The 25,124-nt window shown below is 35.8% G+C and overlaps 9 protein-coding genes across 9 annotated transcripts; 5 read left to right on the forward strand and 4 right to left on the reverse strand.

Moving 5' to 3' along the window:
- Positions 1-121: 121 nt before the first annotated feature.
- On the forward strand, positions 122-2,424 carry PHYBLDRAFT_138252 (hypothetical protein; the record flags this gene model as incomplete). Its single annotated transcript, XM_018429959.1, has 3 exons — positions 122-184; positions 279-354; positions 419-2,424. The coding sequence occupies 3 exons, from the start codon at positions 122-124 to the stop codon at positions 2,422-2,424; spliced, it is 2,145 nt and encodes a 714-aa protein (XP_018298747.1).
- A 6,382-nt stretch (positions 2,425-8,806) lies between these two features.
- On the forward strand, positions 8,807-10,210 carry PHYBLDRAFT_178724 (hypothetical protein; the record flags this gene model as incomplete). Its single annotated transcript, XM_018438034.1, has 4 exons — positions 8,807-8,853; positions 8,962-9,377; positions 9,539-9,671; positions 9,831-10,210. 4 exons carry the CDS (start codon positions 8,807-8,809, stop codon positions 10,117-10,119), a joined length of 885 nt encoding a protein of 294 aa, XP_018298748.1. The 3' UTR covers positions 10,120-10,210.
- A 954-nt stretch (positions 10,211-11,164) lies between these two features.
- On the forward strand, positions 11,165-11,537 carry PHYBLDRAFT_138255 (hypothetical protein; the record flags this gene model as incomplete). Its single annotated transcript, XM_018429960.1, has 2 exons — positions 11,165-11,186; positions 11,263-11,537. 2 exons carry the CDS (start codon positions 11,165-11,167, stop codon positions 11,535-11,537), a joined length of 297 nt encoding a protein of 98 aa, XP_018298749.1.
- Positions 11,538-12,776: 1,239 nt separating this feature from the next.
- PHYBLDRAFT_161351 (hypothetical protein) lies at positions 12,777-13,740 on the forward strand (the record flags this gene model as incomplete). Its single annotated transcript, XM_018434382.1, has 3 exons — positions 12,777-12,912; positions 13,009-13,080; positions 13,430-13,740. The coding sequence occupies 3 exons, from the start codon at positions 12,777-12,779 to the stop codon at positions 13,738-13,740; spliced, it is 519 nt and encodes a 172-aa protein (XP_018298750.1).
- An 819-nt stretch (positions 13,741-14,559) lies between these two features.
- On the reverse strand, positions 14,560-15,912 carry PHYBLDRAFT_138256 (hypothetical protein; the record flags this gene model as incomplete). The annotated part of the gene is made up of 1 exon (XM_018429961.1): positions 14,560-15,912. The coding sequence occupies one exon, from the start codon at positions 15,910-15,912 to the stop codon at positions 14,560-14,562; it is 1,353 nt and encodes a 450-aa protein (XP_018298751.1).
- Positions 15,913-17,637: 1,725 nt separating this feature from the next.
- On the reverse strand, positions 17,638-18,653 carry PHYBLDRAFT_161353 (hypothetical protein; the record flags this gene model as incomplete). The annotated part of the gene is made up of 3 exons (XM_018434383.1): positions 17,638-18,276; positions 18,299-18,449; positions 18,484-18,653. 3 exons carry the CDS (start codon positions 18,651-18,653, stop codon positions 17,638-17,640), a joined length of 960 nt encoding a protein of 319 aa, XP_018298752.1.
- Positions 18,654-19,424: 771 nt separating this feature from the next.
- On the reverse strand, positions 19,425-20,624 carry PHYBLDRAFT_18090 (hypothetical protein; the record flags this gene model as incomplete). Its single annotated transcript, XM_018438378.1, has 5 exons — positions 19,425-19,593; positions 19,648-19,885; positions 19,997-20,288; positions 20,360-20,437; positions 20,577-20,624. Coding segments are annotated over 5 exons (825 nt in total), but the record flags the coding sequence as incomplete, so codon positions are not given.
- Positions 20,625-21,871: 1,247 nt separating this feature from the next.
- On the forward strand, positions 21,872-22,579 carry PHYBLDRAFT_138259 (hypothetical protein; the record flags this gene model as incomplete). Its single annotated transcript, XM_018429962.1, has 2 exons — positions 21,872-22,156; positions 22,262-22,579. The coding sequence occupies 2 exons, from the start codon at positions 21,872-21,874 to the stop codon at positions 22,577-22,579; spliced, it is 603 nt and encodes a 200-aa protein (XP_018298754.1).
- Positions 22,580-23,909: 1,330 nt separating this feature from the next.
- PHYBLDRAFT_138260 (hypothetical protein) lies at positions 23,910-24,219 on the reverse strand (the record flags this gene model as incomplete). The annotated part of the gene is made up of 2 exons (XM_018429963.1): positions 23,910-24,085; positions 24,174-24,219. The coding sequence occupies 2 exons, from the start codon at positions 24,217-24,219 to the stop codon at positions 23,910-23,912; spliced, it is 222 nt and encodes a 73-aa protein (XP_018298755.1).
- Between the last annotated feature and the right edge of the window lie 905 nt (positions 24,220-25,124).

The raw sequence follows: 25,124 nt of genomic DNA on the forward strand, positions 1-25,124 counted from the left end.
CTTTCTCTTTATCCTGCTTACTACTTGTATTTATTTATTTTCTTCCTAATTCGCTTGCTTGTTTGCCTACTTGCCTGCTTTTCTCTTCTATTTTTTTACGTTTTTTTTGTGAGTCTTGATCATGGAGGATCCACAATCCTCATTAGTCATTGCAACTCAATGGCAAGATGGTGGAAATATCAAGGTAATTTATTCGATTAGTGTCACACCAGTTCAAATATTCTCTTCTTTTATATATAAGAAAAAAATAGATAGATAGAAACTAAAGATTTCTATAGGATGCTTTTAATGCTTATGTATCCCTTGCTCAAAGATCATTGGAACCCTTTTCAGAGGTTAAATTTGTCCATTGCTGTAAGTGTGTAAATTGAAATATAAGCCAATTCGAATCCTTACACTTAATACACCAAAAAAAAAGCTATTGTTACTTTACCCGCACAACACGCAATTTTGCTGTCCACATTACGGACCTGCTTGGACAACATTGAATCTATCCTGAACAACCATACAGTTGTCCGGTCATCCACATTAGACCCTGTCAACAGATCAAAGCCTACATTACGGCCGGAACCCCCTGCATTGCCACCTAAACCCATTATTGGTCGTAAAATACGACAGGGTTCTTATGGAGAGACGGACTCTTATTTGTGTTCAGATCCCATTGCGCCGTCGACGGTAGGACAGTCCAAAGTGGACCAAAAGGGGAGTGATTCCACGCGGGACGATCGGACGGTGGCCGATGGGCAAGTGGATGTAAGCCGACTGGTCCCAGCTCAGACAGATGGCCTCACGGACGAATTGATGGAAATATCACACATCCCCCGCATTCCAATATCTCCACTCCTCACAACGCATCGAGCCTTGCAGGCCAAGCTCGATGAAGTACAATCCGTATTAAAGGAGTACGAAGCACAGGAACGCGCCTCAAAAGATCCGGCACTTAAGCACATCATACGGCACCATAGCCCGTTGGTAATTGAAGCCAAACAGACCTTAGCTCGTGTCCGCACACTTTCTATTACTGCTGCCACAATTCCAACCATTCTTCATTTTTCACCTTTTCTCATTGCATACCAACTAACTCTAATTGATTCGGCCCTTTTCCGGGCCATGCCCTCGCACGCACTACTTTCACACACTGCAACATCTCCTCATCCACGCATTGTCGCCTCGACAGACTTTTTCAATTACCTTACACGTGTCATTGAACACTCGATTTTATTACCCCAGGATGCCTCTGTCAGGGCACAACACATCAACCATTGGATCAAAGTAGCTTCCCAATGCCTTGATTTACACAACTACCAGTCACTCAAGGCCATTGTTTCTGCACTCGGAACACCGCCAATTCAACGCCTCAAACGAAGCTGGGCATTTATACCAAAGAAGAGTCTGGGTAGACTGGATGGAATGACAGAGCTTATGTCGGAAGCCAGTAACTATCATACCTACCGCCAACACTCACTCAACCTTGAGCCATCCACTCCTACTGTTCCGTTTTTGGGACTGTGGATGTTAGACATGACATATTTATTGGCCGCAAATCGGTCCAACCCACGCAATGATCCTCGTATTCAGGTTATCCTTAGTGCTATCGAGCAACATCAACAGATGCCTCCATTCAGCCCTGTACCGATAGCTTATGGGCGTAAGAACATGAGTTTTGGCCCCAACTGGTCTAGTGCGTTACAAAAGAGCGCAGCGTCTATGGGACGGCTTGGAAGTAGTATCAGTAGTATGAGCAGTATCAGTATCAACAATTTATCAGAGGAAGAATCGTATGGGATTGAAGACCAGCAGCAGCTAGTTACTCAATATTTGTTGATGCGGCCTTGGCTGTCTCAGTCTGCGGTCGATGGACTCAGTGTCCTGAGAGAACCTTCTCAGCAAAAGCAGCAGCAGCAGCAGCAACAATCTTCCTTGGCCACAAACCGTTCATCGCATCCCCTGATTCGATTCAGCGCCAATAGCAACAGTAGTAGGACAAACAGTAGCTGCAGCAGTAGCAGCCTCGAGGGACCTAACCACCGAAACAGTATAGACGGTATTGGGTCTAGCAGTATGATGTGCAGTAGTCCTGAAACAGCCAAGGCTACTACTAGTATGACTGCTGCTGTTACTGTGATAGACGAACCTAAGCCTCAGCGTCGCCACAGTGCCAAGTGGTTATTCCGGCGATCACTGGTTGATAGGCCTGTGGGGATTGATAGAAGTATCAGTATGCCTGATGTACGCCAAGAACCCCGCCGCCTGGACTTGTCTATTCAAACGGTTCGAGTAGAGTCTTCGTCTTCTTCAGACTTGATGCATGACGTAATGTTGGCAGGGCAGAGAGTTAGCTGGTATAGTAGCTCTAAAAGAACGGCGGTTTGTCTGACGAGTGAGAGTGCACCAGAATTACCTCCCCGCCCGCGCGTCCACTGAGTGGTTCACGTATTCTAGGCTTAAAAAGTATAGTGAATAAATAATTAATAGTAGTATCTATAATACAATACAATACAATATAATATAATATAATATAATATAATATAAAAAAAATGAAGGAAGAAGATGTGTTTCCCCTGGTGGGATAGCCAATAATAATTTTAGATGGGCGATCACTTTAGCAGAAAATTTAAAATGAGCAAATAATCACAACCACAAATCACAAATCATAAATATAGATATGGATATGGATATAGATAGATTTTAGTAGATTTTATAATACATATCTACACACAAAAGAAAGAGTATTAAGCGGACGGTAAATAAGATCAAATAAAATCAAATAAGCTTGGTTGACGATCACTTTTTATTGGATAGTTATTTATAACGAAATGAGCCAACCAATCTATATACAGCAAAGACGCTTTGATTCATTGTCAATACACAGCCTCATTTCCTACTGTTTAATATTTATGTTTCTAGAAACATAGTTCCTACCCAAAAGGGATAGATAGCAAAGTACATAGATAGTACAGTACAGTACAGTGTAGTGTATGGTTCAAGAGATGTCATTTGTATTACTACTTTTGTTGTTATTGTGAAATATGAGCAATAGGATCAATGTACCAAATTTATAACAAGTAATAACAACAACAATAAGAACTAGGTGTATTGAAACATATTCAAAATCAGGGCGATCTTTTACACCAATAATGAGTTACCCGAGTTAAGATTGAATTTTGTTTTAGACTGACATCATAAGAATATATACATATATACATATTTATATTTGTAAATAAGCCCATACTATTATAAACCTACTACTATAATAGACTATAGACTATAAACGTATAGACTACTATAGACTTTAGACTATAGGCACTAGTCAATTTTCATATATGTTTTTCAATTTTCTTAAGCTTGTGAACATCTTGGCAAAAATAAAAGTAAAAATAAATTCTGGAAATAACAACGCTAAACCAAAAGGTAAAAAAAGAAAGCAAGCTAACCAAGTGATAGTATGATAATCGTCTGGGTCAAATGAATTGTAAAGGACGATCCAAAATGAAAAATGAAAAAAAAAATCTTATAAATACCCAAGGTATCTTCATTCAAAAGAAATATTCATCAACACATCCTTCTCAACCACATTCACTCACTCTTTCTCACGCCCACCACTTACTTCTTCTTCTTTTTACTTCTAAACACCAATCTACAATCATGAAGGCCTCTTTGATCTCTGCTTTGCTCGCTCTCGCCGCTGTCTCTACCAGTGCAGCCCCTTCACCTTCCTCTTCATCTTCTGCTGCCGCTCCTTCTGCTGCTGCATCTGGTACTCCTGGTCCTGTCTCTATCACAGCTCCTCTTCCCGGAACAACCTGGAAGGCCGGATCTTCCCAGCAAGTCTCCTGGGAGAATCCCGACGATAGTGTCACAAAGCTCATTGTTAACCTTATGCAGGGTGAACCCAATGCTCTCCAGCTTGTCCTCGCTCTTGCCAAGGATGTCGATCCCTCTGCTGGCTCCACTCAAGTAGACGTCCCCGCTAATGTCACAAAGGGCTCTGATTACTCTCTTGCCGTCGGTGAAGACCCCAGCAAGATGGCTTACATTGGTGGTTTGACTATCGGCGACGAGAACTCTTCTGGAAGCGACGCCTCCGCCTCTTCTTCTGCATCTGCCTCTGGCCCTGCCGACGCCTCTGCATCTGCTCCTGCTGATGCCTCTGCCGCTGCTCCCGCTGATGACGGCTCTGCTCCCGCTGATGATGCCTCTGCTCCTGCTGCGGATGCCGCTGCTCCTGCTGATAATGCTTCTGCCGCTGCTCCTGCTGATAATGCTTCTGCCGCTGCTCCTGCTGATGATGCTTCTGCCGCTGCTCCTGCTGATGATGCTTCTGCCGCTGCTCCCGCTGATGATGCCTCTGCCGCTCCCGCTGATGATGCCTCTGCTGCTCCCGCTGATGCTGCTTCTGCACCCACTGAAGATGGTTCTGCCCCCGCTGCTGGTGCTCCTGCCAAGCGCCAGGCTGCCACTGAAGATCCCTCTGGTGCTTCCGGTGCTTCCGGTGCCGATTCTGCAGGTGCTGGCGCTGCTTCCCCTGCCGGTGCTGGCGCTGCTTCCCCTGCCGGTGCTGATGCCTCTGGTGCTGATGCCTCTGGTGCCTCTCCTTCCGGTGCTGAAGCCTCTGGTGCTGAAGCCTCTGGTGCCTCTCCTTCCGGTGCTGATGCCTCTGGTGCTGGCGCTTCTGGTGCTTCTCCTTCCGGTGCTGAAGCTTCCGGTGCCTCTGCATCTGGTGCTCCTATTGCCGGTGCTGGTGTTTCTGACGCTACTCCTTCCGGTGATGAGTCCTCTGCCTCCGGTGCCTCTGCCTCCGGTGCCTCTTCTTCCGGCTTGGGTGCTTCCATCGCCAGCGGTGCCTCTGCTGCTACCGGTGCTGTCGGCAGCGGTGCCTCTGCTGCCACCGGTGCTGTCGGTAGCGCCAAGTCTGCTGCCACTGGTGCATCTTCCTCTGGATCTTCCTCTGACGCTACCTCTGCCGGTGTCATGACTGTTGCCCCCGCTCTTGCCATGGCTGTCCCTATGATTGTAGCTCTCGCTGCCTTCTAAATCCAATAGAAAAAAAAAGGATTTCTCTTTCTTTCTCTTTATGTTACCATATCTCATAACCACTTTTTTCCCCCTCCTATTGACGCAGTCATCAAATCTTAGTTTTAGATGAACGATTTCTTCCTAGCTTTTCCCTCCTTAGAAGCTACCATTCTTTGTATTATTAAATAAACTTTTTTTCAACAAACAAAACAAATCAAAGATCATTTCAAGACTTCTTTATAAATATGTATTTATCAAATGGTGAATATATTTCTATGTAGAAAAAATAACCTTTTAGATATAAGGAAATTGCTTAATAATACTGTATAAATATTAAGTTTCTTTTCTGCTTTTTTTCCGGGTTTTATTTTCATCCGTATGTTGAATATCTCAAAGATTTTGCTTTTATAAATTAACTGATCAATTCAATTCAATTAAAAAGCAATACTTTTATCTCTAAAGCCCATAATCAACTCTGTGCTGTTTTTATATTATACCTTAGCAAAAACACCAATGTAATTCTAATTGACCATCACTCCGAGAAATTCACACAATTTTTATTTAATCTGATATTACTTTATATAAATTATTATACAAATGGCCTCTTATTTTATTTTTCTACTATCTTCAAAAAAAAAACAGTAACAAGATAAAGGCACCTTAATACATGATATATTAAAGCCCTATATATATATACGTTTGGTCATATTGTTTAAGATCTCATTCTAACAGAAGATTGATCATAGCACGAATACTAATGATAGTGATAGTTATAGTGATAATGGAGGAATTAAACATAGCAACGGATTGTTTGCTAAAAAAAAAGCAAAATTGCGTTGCAAGATTACATTTCTATAGTACATTATAAAGCATGACAACCTGTAAAACACTGTGGTAATAATAAAAAAAAGATTACGAAATATTTGTTTCTACAAAACACGATAAAACAGCAAGGCGTAGAAGTTACCACCGTCAATCAATGTCATATATATATATATATATATATATTATACTATCCCACTATCGGTTTTTAGTAGTAAAAAAATATAATCGCTTATCTATATACATATATGAGATATTTTACCTTCCTTCTTTTCCCTCATCCTCTTCCTCTCTCTCCCCCCAAACGAGGCTTCGTTTGCCTTTTTCTTTTTCTTTTTCTTTTTTAAACTTTCTGATGAATAGCACATGCTTTTATTAGTATTAGTACTAGTATTGTTATCCCAATACTTCGTTTTGCGGAGTGAGATTATGAACCAACAAAATATGAACAACTGCACATACAAATATACATAATGTGCATATGTGTACTTCTTTTGTATTTGTGCCTGTACTCGGTAACAAATTATAAATTTATAAATATATATGTTGTAATGTACCTGAGGGAAAAATGAATATAAAAATAAATGAGTTTCCGATGTTACAATACTTGCCGTTTTATCCGACAAAATTTGATGTGGGCGCTGTGGCAAAATAATAATAATAAATAAAAAATAAAAAAAAATTATGGTGGCATATTGAATTGTCATGGGGCTAATATTCTTGGAGACACAGGTACAAAGATACTCTTAATTTAAGAGCAGAAACGGCACAAAAGTTATATTTTGGCATATTTTCTAGTGATACATTCTTGTTATTAATGTACGAATCAACACATGCTATTATCAAATATCTACTTTATTTTATTCACACAACCCCATTTATTACTCTTTAACTGATATGATATGATTTATTATTATTATTATTATTATTGTTATTATTTATTTTAGTGTAATTCACCGGAATCTTAATGGGATCCATTGTTCCTGTCTTATTACTGTAATACAAAGCGTATAAAATTCAATATTCTCTAAAGACTATCACCAGAATAAAGAGGACCTATAGATCTACTACCAAAGTATTTAATTGGATATTTGATATCTATAAAGCTCTTGGGCTAATATATATATATAAGTGTGCGTGGGGAGAAGTGGGGAGTGGGGAGAAAGAGAGAGAGGTTATTACTTGTGTAATGTGTAATCTATGGATTGAAACCATTCCGTGTACAAACATACACATTGGGGGCTCAACATGGCAGGATATCAATTATTAAAACATCAAATAAATCTTCTATTTATTATTGCTATTGTTATTATTATTATTATTATCCGTCAGTGTTCAGATGTCAAAGGAAAAATTATAAACCAAATATATATATATATATATGTAAAGAATACATACTCTATGTCTACTAAACGGAATTGAATTGAATTGAACTGAATTTTACCGAATTGTACTTTATTCTACTACTGTCTATTATTGACTTCATCTGTGCTATGTGCGTAAACCGCAGCGTAAATTGCCTTACTGTATTTTAACGATTCTCGGATTTTTTTCTGGTCCATTTCAATCTCATTTTTAAATTCAAGACTTCGTTTTTTTTTGAAACACTTTATTAACAAGAATACATCTATTACTTCAAGCCAATTTCTTCATACTTTCATGGTGACTGAATACTATACCTATTGAATACGCGGGTTTAGAGTATCGCTTTTATCTAGAGGGTTCCTTTATAAGTTTCCTGATTTTTTTTATTAGCATTATTCTTTGAGGTTAAGAAATGGAGAATAAGGTGACATAAACAGCGGCTTATAGCCACGTCTGGTAATTAAATAAACTGGAAAACTGGAAATAATGACTTTTGCAGTTATCCGGAGCAATAAGTATCCCATTTTTGCCATGTCTATCCAAAGTACTGGTGTTCATGACAGCAACTATAAACTTTACAATAGGGGGGTTTCAGTATCTTTGCAGATTGAGATGCATACACCGGGGTTTAAATCGAGTAAATGATTGGCCGGAAATAATCTGATTCTTTTCTTCTTTCATTTTGACGTTTTGGGATACTTTAAGCAGTAAAATATCAAATTTGTCCAGTGGCATCCTTGATATTTTTGAATGTTGCTACTATAAACTACCTGCTCTATAACTTGGATGATGATGTAAGAATTAAGCCAATTATGTTTTGATCCTTTTGACTCTTTTGATTCTTGATGACATGAGCAATTGAGCTGTGAGAACGGTATATAATCAGGTAAAGTGACACTACTTTATCGTCAAAGTATATAGAATCTAAAATATATAGATGATGTGTATAGAAGCATTGTTCAAGCTTCAATTTATATTGCTTTTATAGTAGCAATTTAGAATATATAATAATCCAGATAGTTTAAACTAATTAATGCATTTGTAGTGGCGATAATCTTACCCACAATATATTATTTTATATATATCTATATATATAAAAATCAATTACAGATTATCAAATCAGCAATTCAACAGTGTAACAATCATTTGTAATGCAATACGTCACTTTACAACACCAACCCAACATCTACAGCTCAAGTCAAGTCAAGTCAAGTCAAGCCATTAATTAATTAATTGATTAATTGATTAATTGATTGATAAATTAATAAATTCATTAATTAATAAAAGTAGTCTACAAGCCTGAGATATACAAAGCGAACAGAACCATTTTACAGAGCTTATTGACAATATATGAGTTATATGGAATATGTAGGCTATAACTATTGTTACTATTTGAAAATTATTAACCAAAAAGAAAAAAGAAAAAATCAAAATAAATGTATGGTCTTTTATGTCTCACAGCACAACGCAGGACAACATTTTATATTTGATTATTTCCTACTGTTTGCTACGTAATTGATTTGTCCTTTTCTTTGCCTGTTGTTTTATTCACAACCTCTCTACCAAATATATACATATTGTTTCAAGATATAATTCTTTAGCTATGTGTATCTTGTTTTGGACTGTAGAAGGACACCCAAAATATAGATTGTAAGTCAAAATGGTTGTCATTCCTCTTCTCCATTAGACTTTGCTTTATTATTATTATTATTATTATTATTATTATAAATATCCCCATTCCATTTCAACTTCATTTAGTGTTTTTGCAGGCAATCGAGATGAATTCCTCGATCGACCATCCTCAAAAGCTCATTTCTGGCCAAACCCCAATCAGAATGTGCTCTCTGGTACTGATCTCCAGCAGGGTTCAACTCCTCAACACAATGGCAGCTGGCTTGGAATAACTCGTCAGGGAAGATTTGCTGCGCTGACAAACTTTCGAGAGCAGAACTTCAAAGGCAAACTCTCGAGGGGTATATTGGTCAGAGATTTCCTGACAGCCGACGTTGACCAGGTTTCGGCGGATGATTATGTATCGAATCTGGAAAGACGTGCTGGGGATTTTGGTGGGTTCAATTTGATTTGTGTGGACCTTGGACGAAAGGCCGACATGGTTTATTTCGGTAACAGAGGAGATGCTTCAAGAACTGTTCTTGAAAAGGGTGTTAGCTATGGTAATAAAAACAAAAATAGTAGTAATAGTAGAAGCCAAGAAATCGATAATTATCTTTATCTTTTTTTTTTTTGAAAAAAAAAAGAAGGCTTTCTTGCATACATGTCTTAATAGCAGTAAAAATAAGCTGACAATTAAACTTCATATCTCTCTTACTATTAGGCCTTTCAAACTCTACCCTCACCAGCCCATGGCCCAAAGTAAATCGAGGTTGTGAGATGTTTAATTCAATCTTGAATTCATCGACAGACAAGACAGAAGAGCAATTTATTGAGGATCTGTTTAAATTATTAAGGTAATGTATAAAATTTATATTTTAATATTTATAAAAGGAGTATATATTTACATGTGTACAAAATCTTAACGTGTGTTTTTTTTTGGTTTACTGCTATTATGAATATGAATATGATTATGCTTATGATTATGCTTATTAATATTAATATTAATGGCATAGAACTTCAAGTCCTCTCACGAATGTTTATGATCTTAATCAAGTGATGGTTGACATTACGGAGCGTATCTTTGTGCCTTTATTTCGCAACTCCGAATTCATGTCTTCGGCTAGCTATGGAACACGAACCAGTACGGTAGTATTAGTGGATCATCAAGGAAACACAACATTTGTGGAGCGAGATATATACAGTGCTGTGGCTAATGAGGAGGGCAAGGTTGAGTATGTACCCAGAAATCCTAGCTTGGATCAGGACCAAGTATTTCGGTTTAATGTCGATGGCCTGTCTTAAACGGAGATAAAGAAGATAAAGACGCAGAGGACTATATATTCTTTTTGTTTGTTTTCTATACACTTTATAATATCTACTCTTCAATCCTTTGATCCTTATTTTATTTTATTTTATTTTTGCTTTTGAAACTGGTCGTACTGAGCCATACTGTACACCACCGACCATCGGACCAGACATTGAATCGCCGGTGATGTAAAGAACAAGAAAGAGAAAAGAAATATACAACACTTATCTATATTCTTATTTTATAATTTCTATAATGTAATATACTACTTTCACTACTACTCTTACTGTGTGTAATGCGTGTGCGGTTAACAGAATAAAACAGAAAGGGAGAAAAGGGATTTAATAAATCAACCACCTTGAGTCTGTGGTTGGGAACCGACCTAGTCTGCCTTTTTGCACATATTTTGCTGCATGAGATCATTTATATATATATATTTAGGGGGGAGAAGAGTGTCGGAGGCCACTTGCCACGTTATTGAAAAATGGGTTCTATGTTGCACCAAAAGGGTAGCAACGTGGCTTCAAAATATATACATTTTATTTTATTCACTCATTTACCTATTCACCTATTCACTCGTATACTCACCCATTCGCGCACTTGCGCACTCACGCATCATTGCTCTTTATAGATTCCGTAGCTGGTCATTAATTTTTATTTATTTATTTATTTATTTATATATATATAAAATGTTAATTCAGGGCAAAATGGAAAGAAAGTCATCTGCTATTGGTGTTCACAAAACTACTCAGTATAAAGACGCAAGTAAACTGAACATCCAAATCGCTGGTTCATCCCCTTCTTCTTCCCTTCTTTTTTCCTTTTTTTCATTTTGTTTCAACTACTACTGCTACTACTCCTACCACTATCCCAATCCTTGTCATTTCTCAACACTTTCCTTTTTATTTATTTTGCTTCACTTTGACCTCTTTGTGTTGACCGAGCAAATAAACTAACATTTCAATAACTTGAAGTCAAGTTATATAGATATATATTTTATTCTTTTATAAAAGAATCTCAATAACTAGTATATTATTCAATATGGCCGGTAACTTTGTTATATGTAAGTTTATCGATGAATCTATAATAACATGTATAAGAATTGTTCTTGAACTCATACCTGTATTCTTAATTTGTAGTGGGTGGTCTTGATAAAAAGATCCACCTTGAACAAAATCGCCACCCTTGCCCCAAATGCAAGCACGAAGCGTCAGTACAACTCACTCGTTGCGAGACACAGCTTATGGTGCTCAACAGAGCCATTGGAAAGCCTAACAACATGCGTGTCCGCTACGAATGCAGCGAGTGCGGCTGGAAAAATGAAAATCTTCCAGACAATCCAAATATGACTCAAGAGCCCGGGAACCCCAGCTATGAATTTCATTCGGACTCAACTGCTTCTTCTGGTTTCTAAAGAAAGAAACAGTTCAGATATATAAACACACACACACACACACATATATATATATATATATATATAGGTAATAGTGATAATAATAATACTAAAAAAAAGGATCAAAAAATGCACAAAAAAAATCAAAAAAAAAATCAAAAAAAGTACAAAAAAAAAGCAAACAAACAAATAACATCCTCGTCTGTCGCAACGAGAACTTATGCCTTGAACTATATGCACATTCTACCTTGTATTCATATAATTATATAATTATATATTCATATGTCCAAATATTCTACCTTTCTTTATCTCTATCTCTCTCTCTTTCTTTCCAAAACTATGCAATTTATATATTTTTTTCTACCTTGCACACAATCACAAACACGCTCGTGTGTACATATCTACCACCAACTTACTCCCATTAATAACGCGCACACACACGCACGACCGAAACCACAACCGAAACCACAACCACACGCACGTACACACGCACAACCACAAACAAACCGAGTGATCGAATGAACGAAAAAAAAACGAATACGCACACACGTACACGTACAAGGACATATCAATCATTCACTATACTTAAATTTTCATTTTTATTACTATTATCAATATTACCTCTCTTTCATGAATGAACAGTTTCTTTTATTATTCTTACTACCTTCCAAACCTTTAGACTTTTTATTTTATTTTTATTTAAACATTTATTATCATTATTAACCTACTACTCAATTCAATTCAATAAAATCCCCCCCCCTCAAATTTTAAACCTTTAATTTTGATAGTTATTTTAATATTTCCAAGGGTTTTGATATATATTTATATTTATATTTATATTTATATTTATATGCGTGTATAAGTGATAGAAAATAAAAAGGAAAAACGTTGATGAGTGTTTCAATCCAATTGACTTCATTTGACTTCAATTGACTTTAATTAAATTCAATTTCGATTGTTTTTATAGTGATATAAGAATATTGTTATTATTATTATTAGTTATATATATATATATATAAAACAACAACAACAACCACCTTTTATTTATCTATTTATTTATTTATTATAGAAATATTGTTATTATTATCTTGTTCCGGCTGTTGTACAAACGGAAACTCCACATCGCCGTATCCGAACATTCACTGACAGCACCAGCTGAAGAATATTATATTTATATTTATATAGTGTTTTGTTTGCGTTTAAAAATATAATGTAATTTCTTTTTTTTATTAGCCAATAGAAATTCTTGGTAGACAGTAAATGATTATTGAAAGAAATGCATCAATCCTACGGGCACGACGTTTCTATCGAACCGGAATAATGAATTATGACTACCTGTCTAGGGTCCGGTGTCTTTCCCTAATCCTTCAGGGCAAAATGGGGTACCCTAAACAAAGTACACTATATCAATAACCAGCTATGCAGAAGATCATAAAGAGTTGTTGTCATTAAAGTGTGGTGCAATATTGCTTGATATTTTACTATTTATTAGTCTTCTTACGCGTATCATGTCTTTGTCTTTCTTTCACCTACTTATATTACCAGAGTTTGAAAGCATCAGCTGGTAAGTAATTCCCGTCCACTCTTTTACTCTTATTTCTCAAAGCACAAAAGATCATCTTGACACGAACATTCTGTCTCTTGGCCTGTAGTAACTATTATTATGAGAATGAATTCTTAGGGACCAGATGTGGTTCTTGTTCATAACTCAGCTGCCAAAGTTCACTTTTCAATTATCATCAAGTTCCTACGCACTGTAAACATGACATTCATGCAAAGACCTATAGGGTGCTGCCTTCAGGCGGTCAAAATATTTGACACATAGCCAATTATTTTAATTGTGTGCATCGAATCAGGAAGATTATGTTAAAAAAAATCCTTAAAAAAATGTAACTATTTGTCTTGTTACACAGCAGCGTGTAGTGGTTGGTTGGTAGGCAGAGCAATGCTATGTTATGTTATTGCCAAGAATGATATCCAAAAATATACTAGCAATGACTCTGGTTTAGATCCATTTGCTCCTCTCAGGCTATTCTTCACAAGCCAAACTACTTCATTGCACCCGGCTCCAAGAAGTACCGACCCGACAATGAATATTTTATATCGCGTATCCCCAGATGTGTATACAGCAACTCTCAATCAGGATACTCAATTTGTAAACAAACTAAAGCAATTGAATGATATCTATTGCGAGCAATATGAGAAAAAAATTCAAGTCTTTTGAAGGACAATCGTATACCAGAAAGCAGCATTCTATAATATGTATCACAGCCCGCTGAATATAACGAACAAAAAAAAAGAAAATATGATGAGCTTAGTGCGGAAGATGACCTTACAGATTATCAAAATACGGAAGGTTTTAAATATAAGAAAATAAAGTCTATTGGATCGAGTAAGAAAGTCTATGTTATCGATGGTCAGTAATAAGCAATAACGTCTAGCTATAGAGAAAGAATTGAGTTTATCAAGAATTCCAAACGAGATAGAGCTGAAAAAGAACAGGCAATGAATTGGGAACTCTGTTTATTGGAAGTATAAAAACGCCAACAATCTTAGGGTGGCATATGTTAATCATGTAAAAGGTAAACAGTATGTTATAGATACCCTTGAATAAACCTACAGTTTTATACATGAGATACATATTTTTCTAGTAAAGTTCTTGGTATCTATCTGACCAATTATCTTAACTATGAGATAAGAATTCTGAGTAGAATCTAATGATACATAAGTGGTCAACGCACAAAACAAATAATACACGATAACGCGTTCACACAGTCATGTAAATTACTTGCATTATAATTAATATGATTGGTAAACCATCATTTTTTCCTCTCAGATATATTGCTTGGGATATAACAAAGGATATACATATTTCAAACATAAGGGCTTGAAGTGTAACAGTAAATATAAGAATCTCTGTGTCCATAAAATGGGACAATATTGATATATGTTAAGAAACTAAAGACGAGTAAATTTGTTAAAAGCCTTGCTGTAATGTAACACAGTAAAAGCCTTATGAAGCGTATATGCTGGGTTACTGCATTTATTCAAAAGAAATGGTAGGCTTCAAAAGCTGTTTGTATTTTAAAAAAAGAGACGAATCCACGGGACCATCCTTTCCAACTATAGTGTTTTTAATTATGTCGAAAAAACCAAGTAAAAACTCGAGAGATTGGTCCATGCGTTCAAAAGTAGAGCACATAGTCGGTAATTTGAGCTTCTTGATAACGGAGTATTCATACCTCCCTTGTTTAAATTCCATCATGCTTAATTCAAGTTCTTCTCCAAAAACAAAGCATCCAAACGTCGCCAACTCCTTCTCCTCTGAAGCAGTCTGGAGCCGCTTATGTAATTGTTTTTTAAGTTGTTCCGGTACACGGCAACGATCTTCTTCCACATCATTGTAGTTTGTACCTGGCTGTTTGATTTCGCCGCAACCGACTTCAAAACCATCAAATGTACATATGATAAAATCTGGGCGCTTCTTCTTTTTGGATTCATCATATACTTCCGAACACGTATCCCAGCGAAAAAATAAACTGTCTTGGTATGCAAACATGATATTTTGAAAGAAGTTCGCGACATATTTGCTGATAAAGTTGGGCTCTGACTTTCTGACAATATCCTGCTTCGTATGTTCGTGTTTTCGGTCGATGTTGATAATATTCAATGTATAGGTTAATACACAATATAAAAGAGGCCTAAGGCTATCAGAAGATTGGCTCCAGTCAGCAGGAATACTAAGCTTTGACTCTTCCACGGCTCTCTTAAACTGCCTGACCATCAAGTAACAATCGTCATTAAGGCTGTGCCTCTTAAGAGTAAACATTTCTTCAGCAGGGATTAATGTAATAGATGATAGTCCCAATCTTTGATTGAACGTCGATTGCTTTTTGTTTAGCACGTATTTTGAGCTTGATCGTTTAAGGCTTTTGTCATTTAATTCATCAAACGTCAACCAATAGACAAAATGCTGTTCGGATTCAATATAGTCGGATCCATCAGTAGTGGTGTCTGAGAGGGCACTCTCACCCTCTAAGTGTTCATCTAACTGTGCATATTCATTTATAATGGCTTTATGAACGTGTTCAGCAGCTTTTCTTCCTGATTTTCTTGCTGTTGAGCTACGGAGCCTCTTGGTCCAATAGTCATCAGCAAAATCAGACTTTCTCCAAATTTCAAAGTTGGCTTCAAGTGCTTTAACTTTGATATACTTCTTTAAAATTCGCATATATCGATTGTAGGCAAACTGTTTGTCTGTAAGTGTGAAGTGATCTGCGAATGCTGTAAAATTCAGATTATCTTTATTTTCAAAACACCATCGCACATCAGTATAATGATTGTCGCTTGTATCTTTTTTTGATCGTTTTCTCTTGTTGGTTTTAGAAGGTGCCATAGTAACAAAGTGACACTGAAAAGGCTTATTCAGAATTGTTTCAGCTTCATATTTTTTTTAAACATTACTATTGCCACGTGATGTACAAAAGAGCCTTTCACTTTCTCTATGCTCAATTTCTAAAAATTTGCTCAACAACAACTTTGATCTTCTTTATAGATTTCTTTATTACTATTTTACTGTGTTTATTTAACTACCAATTAAGTCTTTGATAATCATTATTATTTTGAGCAGACTCTTGCTTACACCGTTTTAGATGGGGTTTTTTTTTGTTTTATAATTTTTTTCTTTCGACCATATCAGAATAGGTCAAAACCTTTAGCCAATCATATTTGTTTTCAGCAATTGACGTCATTATATTGATTTAAAATGTGGAAAAACAACATAAGCTCCTTTTTTTTCAGAAAAACTTATTGCAGCTTTGAGATGAAGATGCCCAGCCTATAATCGTCTTATAGCTTCTCTTTCCTTGTTGTGGAAAGAGGTAAAAAAAAGCAAGTAGGACTTGATGAAAGCTGAGAAACCCACAACCTACATGGCAACAGTGTCGTTGATTGGGGTTCTTTCATTATCTACGATGCCCAGCCTATAATCGTCTTATAGCTTCTCTTTCCTTGTTGTGGAAAGGGGTAAGCAAAAGCAAGTAGGACTTGATGAAAGCTGAGAAACCCACAACCTACATGGCAACAATGTTGTTGATTGGGGTTCGTAGTAGCTCTGGAGTTTTTAAGATTTTGATGAGTTTCTTAAAGTAGGTAAACAAATATGCTTCTCTAATTTTATGTATTAAACCCTGTTTTTTTTTGCTGGAAAATTATATAGTCAATACATATATCAAAATTCATATTCTGCTCACAAGGTATCTCACCAAGATGTGAACCGTCAAGTCCGGGTGACGATATTATAGGTGGTTTCTTTTTTTCGGTATTATCTGTTCCATGCGCTATATCTTTCTAATAATGCCTTGCTTCTATTATCATGCTTATATTTCTTAACACATTGAAGAGTTTTGATCAAAGGTTAAGAAAGATGCATATAAAATGGTTTTTTTGAAGAAAGAAATGATTGCTGACAGGATTGAAGTGGGTGGTCCAGAATATTACCTCTGAAGTTTTTCAAGGCCGGATACATTACTCATGATGTTTATTTACAAAGTGTATTAATATGTAAAGAATATAGATCTATACTTAATAAATCTAGTTTTCTCAGAGCTACTGTTTTTGTAATGTGAATAGAATATTCGTTTCGAACGTGCCATTTGTGTCATTTTTTTTTGGGGGGTTGCGTCCAAATTTATGCCACAAACGGCTATTTCTATACAAATATTCTGCATGATGTGTCCAATGTCCCCTAGTGTCTCTTTGCTAGAATATTTTCTCTCATATACATCAACAAACATATGAAGAATATAATTTTTGGAAAATAAAAATGCAATTTCTTTTTGATTAGCCAATAAAGGTTCTTGGTAAGCAGCAGAAAGCTTTTATTATAAAAGATTTGTTGAAAAGAAAAGGTGTGCTTCAAAACCTGTTTGTATTTTTTTTAGAAAGAAAGAGTGAAAAAAAAAAGATACGAGTTTACGGGACTATTTTTTTCGACTAGTGCTTTTAATTATGTCAAAGAAATCCAAGTAAAAACTCGGCGGATTTGTCCATGCGTTCAAAGGTAGCACTCATACTCGGTAATTTGAACAGCTTGATATGCAAACATAATGTTTTTTAAGAATTAAGCAACATATTTGTTGATAAAGTTGGGCTCTGGCGTTCTGACAATATCCTGCTTCGTATGTTCGTGTTTTCGGTCGATGTTGATAATATTCAATGTATAGGTTAATACACAATATAAAAGAGGCCTAAGGCTATCAGAAGATTGGCTCCAGTCAGCAGGAATACTAAGCTTTGACTTTTCCACGGCTCTCTTAAACTGCCTGACCATCAAGTAACAATCGTCATTAAGGCTGTGCCTCTTAAGAGTAAACATTTCTTCAGCAGGGATTAATGTAATAGATGATAGTCCCAATCTTTGATTGAACGTCGATTGCTTTTTGTTTAGCACGTATTTTGAGCTTGATCGTTTAAGGCTTTTGTCATTTAATTCATCAAACGTCAACCAATAGACAAAATGCTGTTCGGATTCAATATAGTCGGATCCATCAGTAGTGGTGTCTGAGAGGGCACTCTCACCCTCTAAGTGTTCATCTAACTGTGCATATTCATTTATAATGGCTTTATGAACGTGTTCAGCAGCTTTTCTTCCTGATTTTCTTGCTGTTGAGCTACGGAGCCTCTTGGTCCAATAGTCATCAGCAAAATCAGACTTTCTCCAAATTTCAAAGTTGGCTTCAAGTGCTTTAATTTTGATATACTTTTTCAAGATTCGCATATACCGTTAATCCTAGGGGCACAACATTTCCTGGTGGCAGACGACATTTTGATTTTGCCGAACCGCAAATTGTGACATTTTTGTTGGCAAAGAATAACTCTATCTGGCCCCTAAGGATACATAGTATTCGCATAAAGATTTTCTTTTGTGCTTTTCTTTTTTTTAAAAAAAAAAGTGGGTGGGTATTACTTAGCAGTTGTGCTTATTTTGCTACCATATTTGCCTGGGGCAGCATTGTATGACTCTATGCCTTTAGAAGAAAGGGTAAGTAGCTTTTCTTCAAGTTTTTTTTTCAATGAAAAACCTTGGGCCACTTTCTGGTAATATAGATACAATAGGTGAAAGAAAGAGAAAGACATGATACGTGTAAGAAGGGCCAATAAATAGTAAAATATCAGGTAAGATTGCGTCACAATTTAATGACAACAACTCTTTGTAACCTTCTGCATAACGTGCTATTGATAAAGTGTATTTGTGATATACTTATATCTTATTGTCAAGTCTAAATTTAGGGTTACTAATTGAATGCACTGAATTCTCTTCAGGACACATCATTTTGCCCTGAAGGATTAGAGAAAGACGCCGGGCTCCGGACAGGTAGTCAGAATTAATTATTCCGGTTCGATAGAAACGTCGTGCCCCACCAGAAAATATCGACCCTGTATGATCGTTGTTTCAAACGCGAAACACTGTATCTGGATTAGATGAACACACACACACACACATATATATATATATATAATTTTATAATAATAAACTGTGGCGCTCAAGTTCGGATAGAACGATCGGTAAGCGGAGAGTAACTTTGTTGCTACACACATTACATTACCCTATACTATACTATACTATCACACAAATACACAAACACTAATTCTCAGATGATGTGCTTGATTTGAAACACGCTTTTTTCAAACAAAAATAAAGAAAAAAAAAGTATAACTTACTACATTAATAACTTTAATAAATAGATAAATAAATAAAATTATATAAGAAATACATAATATTAATATCAATACCTCTTCTTTATCAATAATTAAGAAAATAAAGAAGTATGATAATGTATATCAAAAAGATAAAGAGAGAGAGAGAGAGAGAGAGAGATAAGAGTAGGAAAAGTAAGAGTAAGAAGTTTAATTTGACATGGCATCCATTACAAGTTCATAGACCCAAAATGTGACAGCATTTACGGGAAATCCTCTAATGACAGTCGGTGTCAACCCACGGAAAAATACCCTCAGCCCCTCTGCTTTGTACGATCGCACGAGACAGTCTCGGAATGAGCTATAAGGGCGATCGAGTCTTGGGTTCAATCGGCTGTCTTCCACAAGACTATTCTTGTCCACACACTGGGACTGCACCTGGACCTGCATCTGAAGCCGTGACTTGATGACATCCAGAGGATATATTGATGTCCAGGAAACTGCTCCAGCCAGACCTCCTGCCAGCAAGATCTTCATCGCATTTGAGCCACCCGCAGCATCACCTGTAGACTCTACTTCTAGTAACCTTTTTGTACCCTCATAAACCAAAAAATAAAGTCCATAGCTAGGAGCATCTCGTACTATGGTAGCAAATCCACCCTGATAAAACCCTAAGAAAAAAATTATTATTTGTATATTGCAGTAGTTGCAATAAGTAGCTTGACTTGACTTGACTTGATATTATTTATCTATCTATTTATATTGTGATTAATATATTTTACCTAAAACTCCATTATTTGAATATATTGTCTTGGCTACATCCCAAGTACTTTTAGGAATTCGAGACATCTGTGCCTGGATCTTTACGAGATCAGTAGGCGTCGAAAAAAAGAAACTAGCAATTCCTGCGCCACAGCCAGCAATGTAAATCTCGGATAGACTGGCCTCATGTGTATCCAGACCATGTTGCCTTTCAAAGTACCGAAGAATTGTCCCATAAGACACAAACAGGATTGCGTTCAGACCAGCTAAACCAACTACGGGAGATAGCACACCTTTGAAAAGAGATCCAACCTAAGTATCGAATACAACACAGTAAATACATCAAAATCCATACTACTTTTATTTATTTATTTATTTCTCACTCCTTCAGATTGAACCATTTGTGTCAATGTTTTCCAGGCACCATGTTGCACTGTATTTTCTGTACCAACTGAAAGCGTCTTGGGCGCTTGAAGACGAGCCTAAAATAAATAAATCATAATAATAATAATAATAATAATAATAATAATAAGTTCAGGGTGTTATTTCCATAAGGAGGACCAAAACAAGGTTTATATTTATTTATATTACTTTTAGGACATCGAGTGGACTACCGACAATGATTCCAGCTGCACCTCCTATCCAACCTAAAAAGACATTTCAACATTTTAACATTAGATCTTATTGAGATTCTACAAACCTGCAACAAAGTCATTGACACTCTCGGCTAATCAAACCAAATGGCAATTACAAGATTAGAAGCGTGTAATTATAAAACATAACATTAATATCGGTTTATTATAATTTCTCCATTTTCAGGTCAACTTTACCCATAGGACAAAAAAAAAGGGTATATAAATTAAGATATTCAAAAATAGAACAAAAATATAAGAGGATCCACAGCGGTTTGTGTAAACTCGCCAATATGTAAATTCAAATAGAAAATTTAGATTTTTTTTTCATCCACAGTGGTTTGTCTAAATAAATATTTTAGTCATCCTTTTTTCTTAGACAATTATTTAACAGATATCTAAATTTGGCGCTTCACTAAACCATTCGAGCAACAAAAATATATATAGCTTCAGGTTTAGATAAACTGCTGTGGATGTTCTTAAAGATATCGAACGTCAGGGAAAAGAAAACCGCCCTTTGAGATAATAAAAAACGCCTTTTAATTTCATTTATTGGCCGCCCTTTGGCGTTGGAACGACTGCATTTATTTATTCAACTGGAGAATTGAACCGTTTCAATTTTTGCTTGCTTGCTTTCTTGTGTGTATATGTTTTTTTTTTTTTGGGTTTCAACAATATTTTATTTCTATTATTAGTATTATTATTATTATAAAGCTGGTTGTCGATTCTTTGTACCACATTTCATCCCACCATTTTTATTTTATATATATATATATATATTCTTTTGGGTGTGTTGGTTAAAAGACCCTTGTAATGGCTTTGGGGACTCACAATATATTTACTTATTTATTAAGCTCAATAACGCGTCATGTCCTTGAATGCAAAGAAGATCATTAAAGACTGTCTAGCTGTTCGATAGTGTGACTATAACTAAAAGTGTATCATGTAATCAAGACGATACTTGGGCAAATTTATGTGCTTGGATATCGGACAAAATAAACCAATATTTATATATAAGTATATATATATATATAAGAGAGAGAGAGAGAGAGAGAAAGAACAGAATTGAAGGGTTGGTGCGTGTTTGGAACGTCATTCTTATGCAACCCGTTCATTTATAAATCACAAAAAAAAATTAGTAGCTTCAAGAGATGAGAAGAAAAAAAAAAGACTTATATTGACATCTACACACCCACTCTTCTTCTGCTGCTGCTTCTTCTTCTTCTTATTCTTATTCATCTACATACATAATATTCAATAAATATGTCTGACTCTTGCTGCACCCGTTTCCTCTCTAGTCCCATGTCTTCTGTCAAGATCCTCTTACCTTCAGTCGCCATTCAGGCATTGTTGCACAACAAACTCTGGCCAACCCAGTCATTGCGACAGATCACTCTCTACCTCGCATTGTTAAATACCTATTGGTTTGCCACCACATTCAACTTCAGCTTCCTAGAGACCCCATTCTTGGTATGTCTTCCAACTGTGAACAAGAAACAGAGAACAGACTGTGGAAGACACCGATTCAATTGGTTGAACAAGATGGAGGTAAATTTACATTAATATTATTATTGGGTAGAATATGTATATATATTTAGGAGAGAAAGATGGGTTGTTCAAGGGTAAATCAACTTACAATATATACCTATAAAGATCTTTGTCAGTGTTCTTGGATTGGATCTTTTCTGTGAATGGCGCAAGCGTATCTTGGACCACAATGGTTTCGTAGACGTCTTCTTGTCTTCTGCAGTATTGTTGCCTGTATTGGCAACAGCAGTCCAGGGTGCCTACCTTTTGCCAAAGATTAACGAGCGTGCTCGCCTTATCGAGGCCGTACCAACCACCGATGATCTCTATGAGAAGGACCGCATTTTCCCCAACGCCCACCGTGCATACATTGGATTTGAGGGACTCAAGGTTATTGGTCTTGCAGTGGCTGGAATTCGCTTTGGAAAGATGCTCACTATCTAATTAATTAATTAATTAACTAATAGATAAATAGATAGTGAATGATAATGATGACAATGACAATGATAATGATAGTAATAGTAATAGTAATAGTAATAGTGAAATAACGTTAACATTAATGGTGATAGTGATGATGATGCTGATGTTGATAATTAAAATTAAATAAATTATACATACATACATACATACATACATATAAAGGCATGTTTACATAGTCGATCTCTTTTGTCCTATATGTAATTCTCAACCCTTACTTCTTCTTCTTCTTTTAAGGGCTTGTAAACAAATAAGCAAACAAAAAAGGCAGGCTATAATGATTTCAAGTGGCAGTCTTGATGCGTAAATAAATGAAATTTATATGTATCAAGGGAGCAAGGGATTTAATTTGTATAGAATTTAGATAAATGTATGCATTGAACTAATTGAAGCTTCTTTTTGATATACTTCTTTGTGGCTATATCTAATGGTTGATTTATTAAACTCTTTAAAGACTTGAGATATTAATATTATACTTCATTCCTAACATTCTTATATATATTTATTGATGCAATATCATCATTGTAATTATAAATAATCATCCAATTCTGTCCTTCAAAATATATACCTGATTTCGATTTTGGACGTGTTTCTGTTTAAAAAGCCTAGGAAATTATTGATTCTTTTCTGGAATCCTCCGTAGTAAATAATAAATAATTAAATAAATAAATAAGTAAAGTCCCCTTTCTCTGTTGCAAATGGAACCTCTTGTATTATTGATTTCACTCCAACTAATCTTATAGCTACCATCAAAGGAATATATAATTTAGTAAAACATACGTCATGTTTTGTCATCTTTAAACAAACTAAAGATGTGGACACAAAAACACATATATTGTATAAGCCATGATGTACATGGCTTTGTGTAATATGAACTTATAATTAGGCTTATAATCATTTTATTCGTGTGCCTTTTTGGATGTGGCAAGAGGCTACCTAACAGCCACAGCTAAATACATTTCGACCTCTGAGCCCAAAAAAAAATCATGGTATATATTCAACATGCAACTGCTAATTAGTAATAATATCCTAAGCTTTCAAACTTCAAATAAAAGATTATATACATGTTTATTATTGAAATATATATATATAGAAATATAAATGCTTGGTATGTCTTCTTTTGGACCCAGTTACAGCCTGGTATCAATGCTGCATGCTGCCAACCAAAATTGATCCAAGTTCAATAACTATTCTTTTTCACTCCTGTTGCATTACAACATTCAAGTCACTAATGTTGTCGATTTTGTTCCTCTTATCGCTCCTATGATCCCTGAGAACACACCAAAGGTACTTATAATTAACTCTTCACCACTTCGAATAAGAGCCAGTACGACAGCGACCGTTGTCTTCTTGGAACACAAAGTGTCTGTTCAGTTTCCATGAAAGATTTTGGAATCAAGAGAGGAAGTTCCAGACTAAATTTTTCACCTATTGGTCGTGCTTTACGTTGCCATATAGGAAAGCCAAAGGTCCCTAAAACCACCGGTACAGAAACAGCACCAAATCATCACAGTACCCTTCCCTCACTTGGTTCCATCGAAGATATATATATACTTTATACCTTTTGTCAACTCTTCTAATAACTCTAGCTCCTTTATCATTACCATTCACTGTATATCTTGGTTCATCAACCCGATGGACTTGAACATGGGCACAGTTCTGCCCGTCTTTTACTCTTGTAATCTTCTGTCAAGGCTTGGTTTACGGATTGAAATAGATTAACCAAAGCTTAAACGCGCGAGGAAACGGATTACTGTGTCTTTCATTCCTCTTGTCAAAATATCTAGGTCTTTTTGAGCCATTTTATTGGCTCATGGAATCCAATTTCCTTTATTCTCTTAATGCTGCATTTGACTATGGGCAGACTCGTGTCAACAGCGGCGTAAATGTTTGCGCCTTAATTTACAAAAATGCATGCACATAATTCATCAGTGTTTACAAGGATTGGCTTTCATATATAGAACACAGGTGATAGTTGATGAAATTGTGTTTTGCATGTTGTAATCGATCAATAAAATGGGAAGAAAGCAACGTTTTTATTTTTATTTTATTGATTTCTTTTGGCTGTTTTTGGGTGCAGGTCGATTTTTTTTTTTCAGCGTGAGTGTATTGTTTTATTTTATTTTATTTTATTTTTTTAATTTTAATTTCTATTATATTTGATTTATTTTTTAATTTTAATTTTAATTTTTTATTTTTAATTTATAAAAAAAAATTGAAAGAACATAAAAAAATTGAAAAAACAAAAAAAAAATCAAAATCTATATAAAATGATTTAAGAAAATCAATATATATAGATTTTGATTGGTTCATTTTCATTTATTTTATTGAATTTATTTACCATTGGTGGCCAGCCAATGATGAAAGTGGGATCTCCCTGTTGGACGAGAAAATTTTCAAAAAACTCGCAGTGGGCAACAGATAGGTTATCAGCATTCTACACCTGCATAGACATCGCGTGGTTTATATAGTTTGGTTTATAGGTCTTCAACTGTGAAAGTCTTTCGACCGG

This window comes from Phycomyces blakesleeanus, assembly GCF_001638985.1.
Source record: "Phycomyces blakesleeanus NRRL 1555(-) unplaced genomic scaffold PHYBLscaffold_1, whole genome shotgun sequence".
NCBI lineage: Eukaryota > Fungi > Mucoromycota > Mucoromycetes > Mucorales > Phycomycetaceae > Phycomyces > Phycomyces blakesleeanus.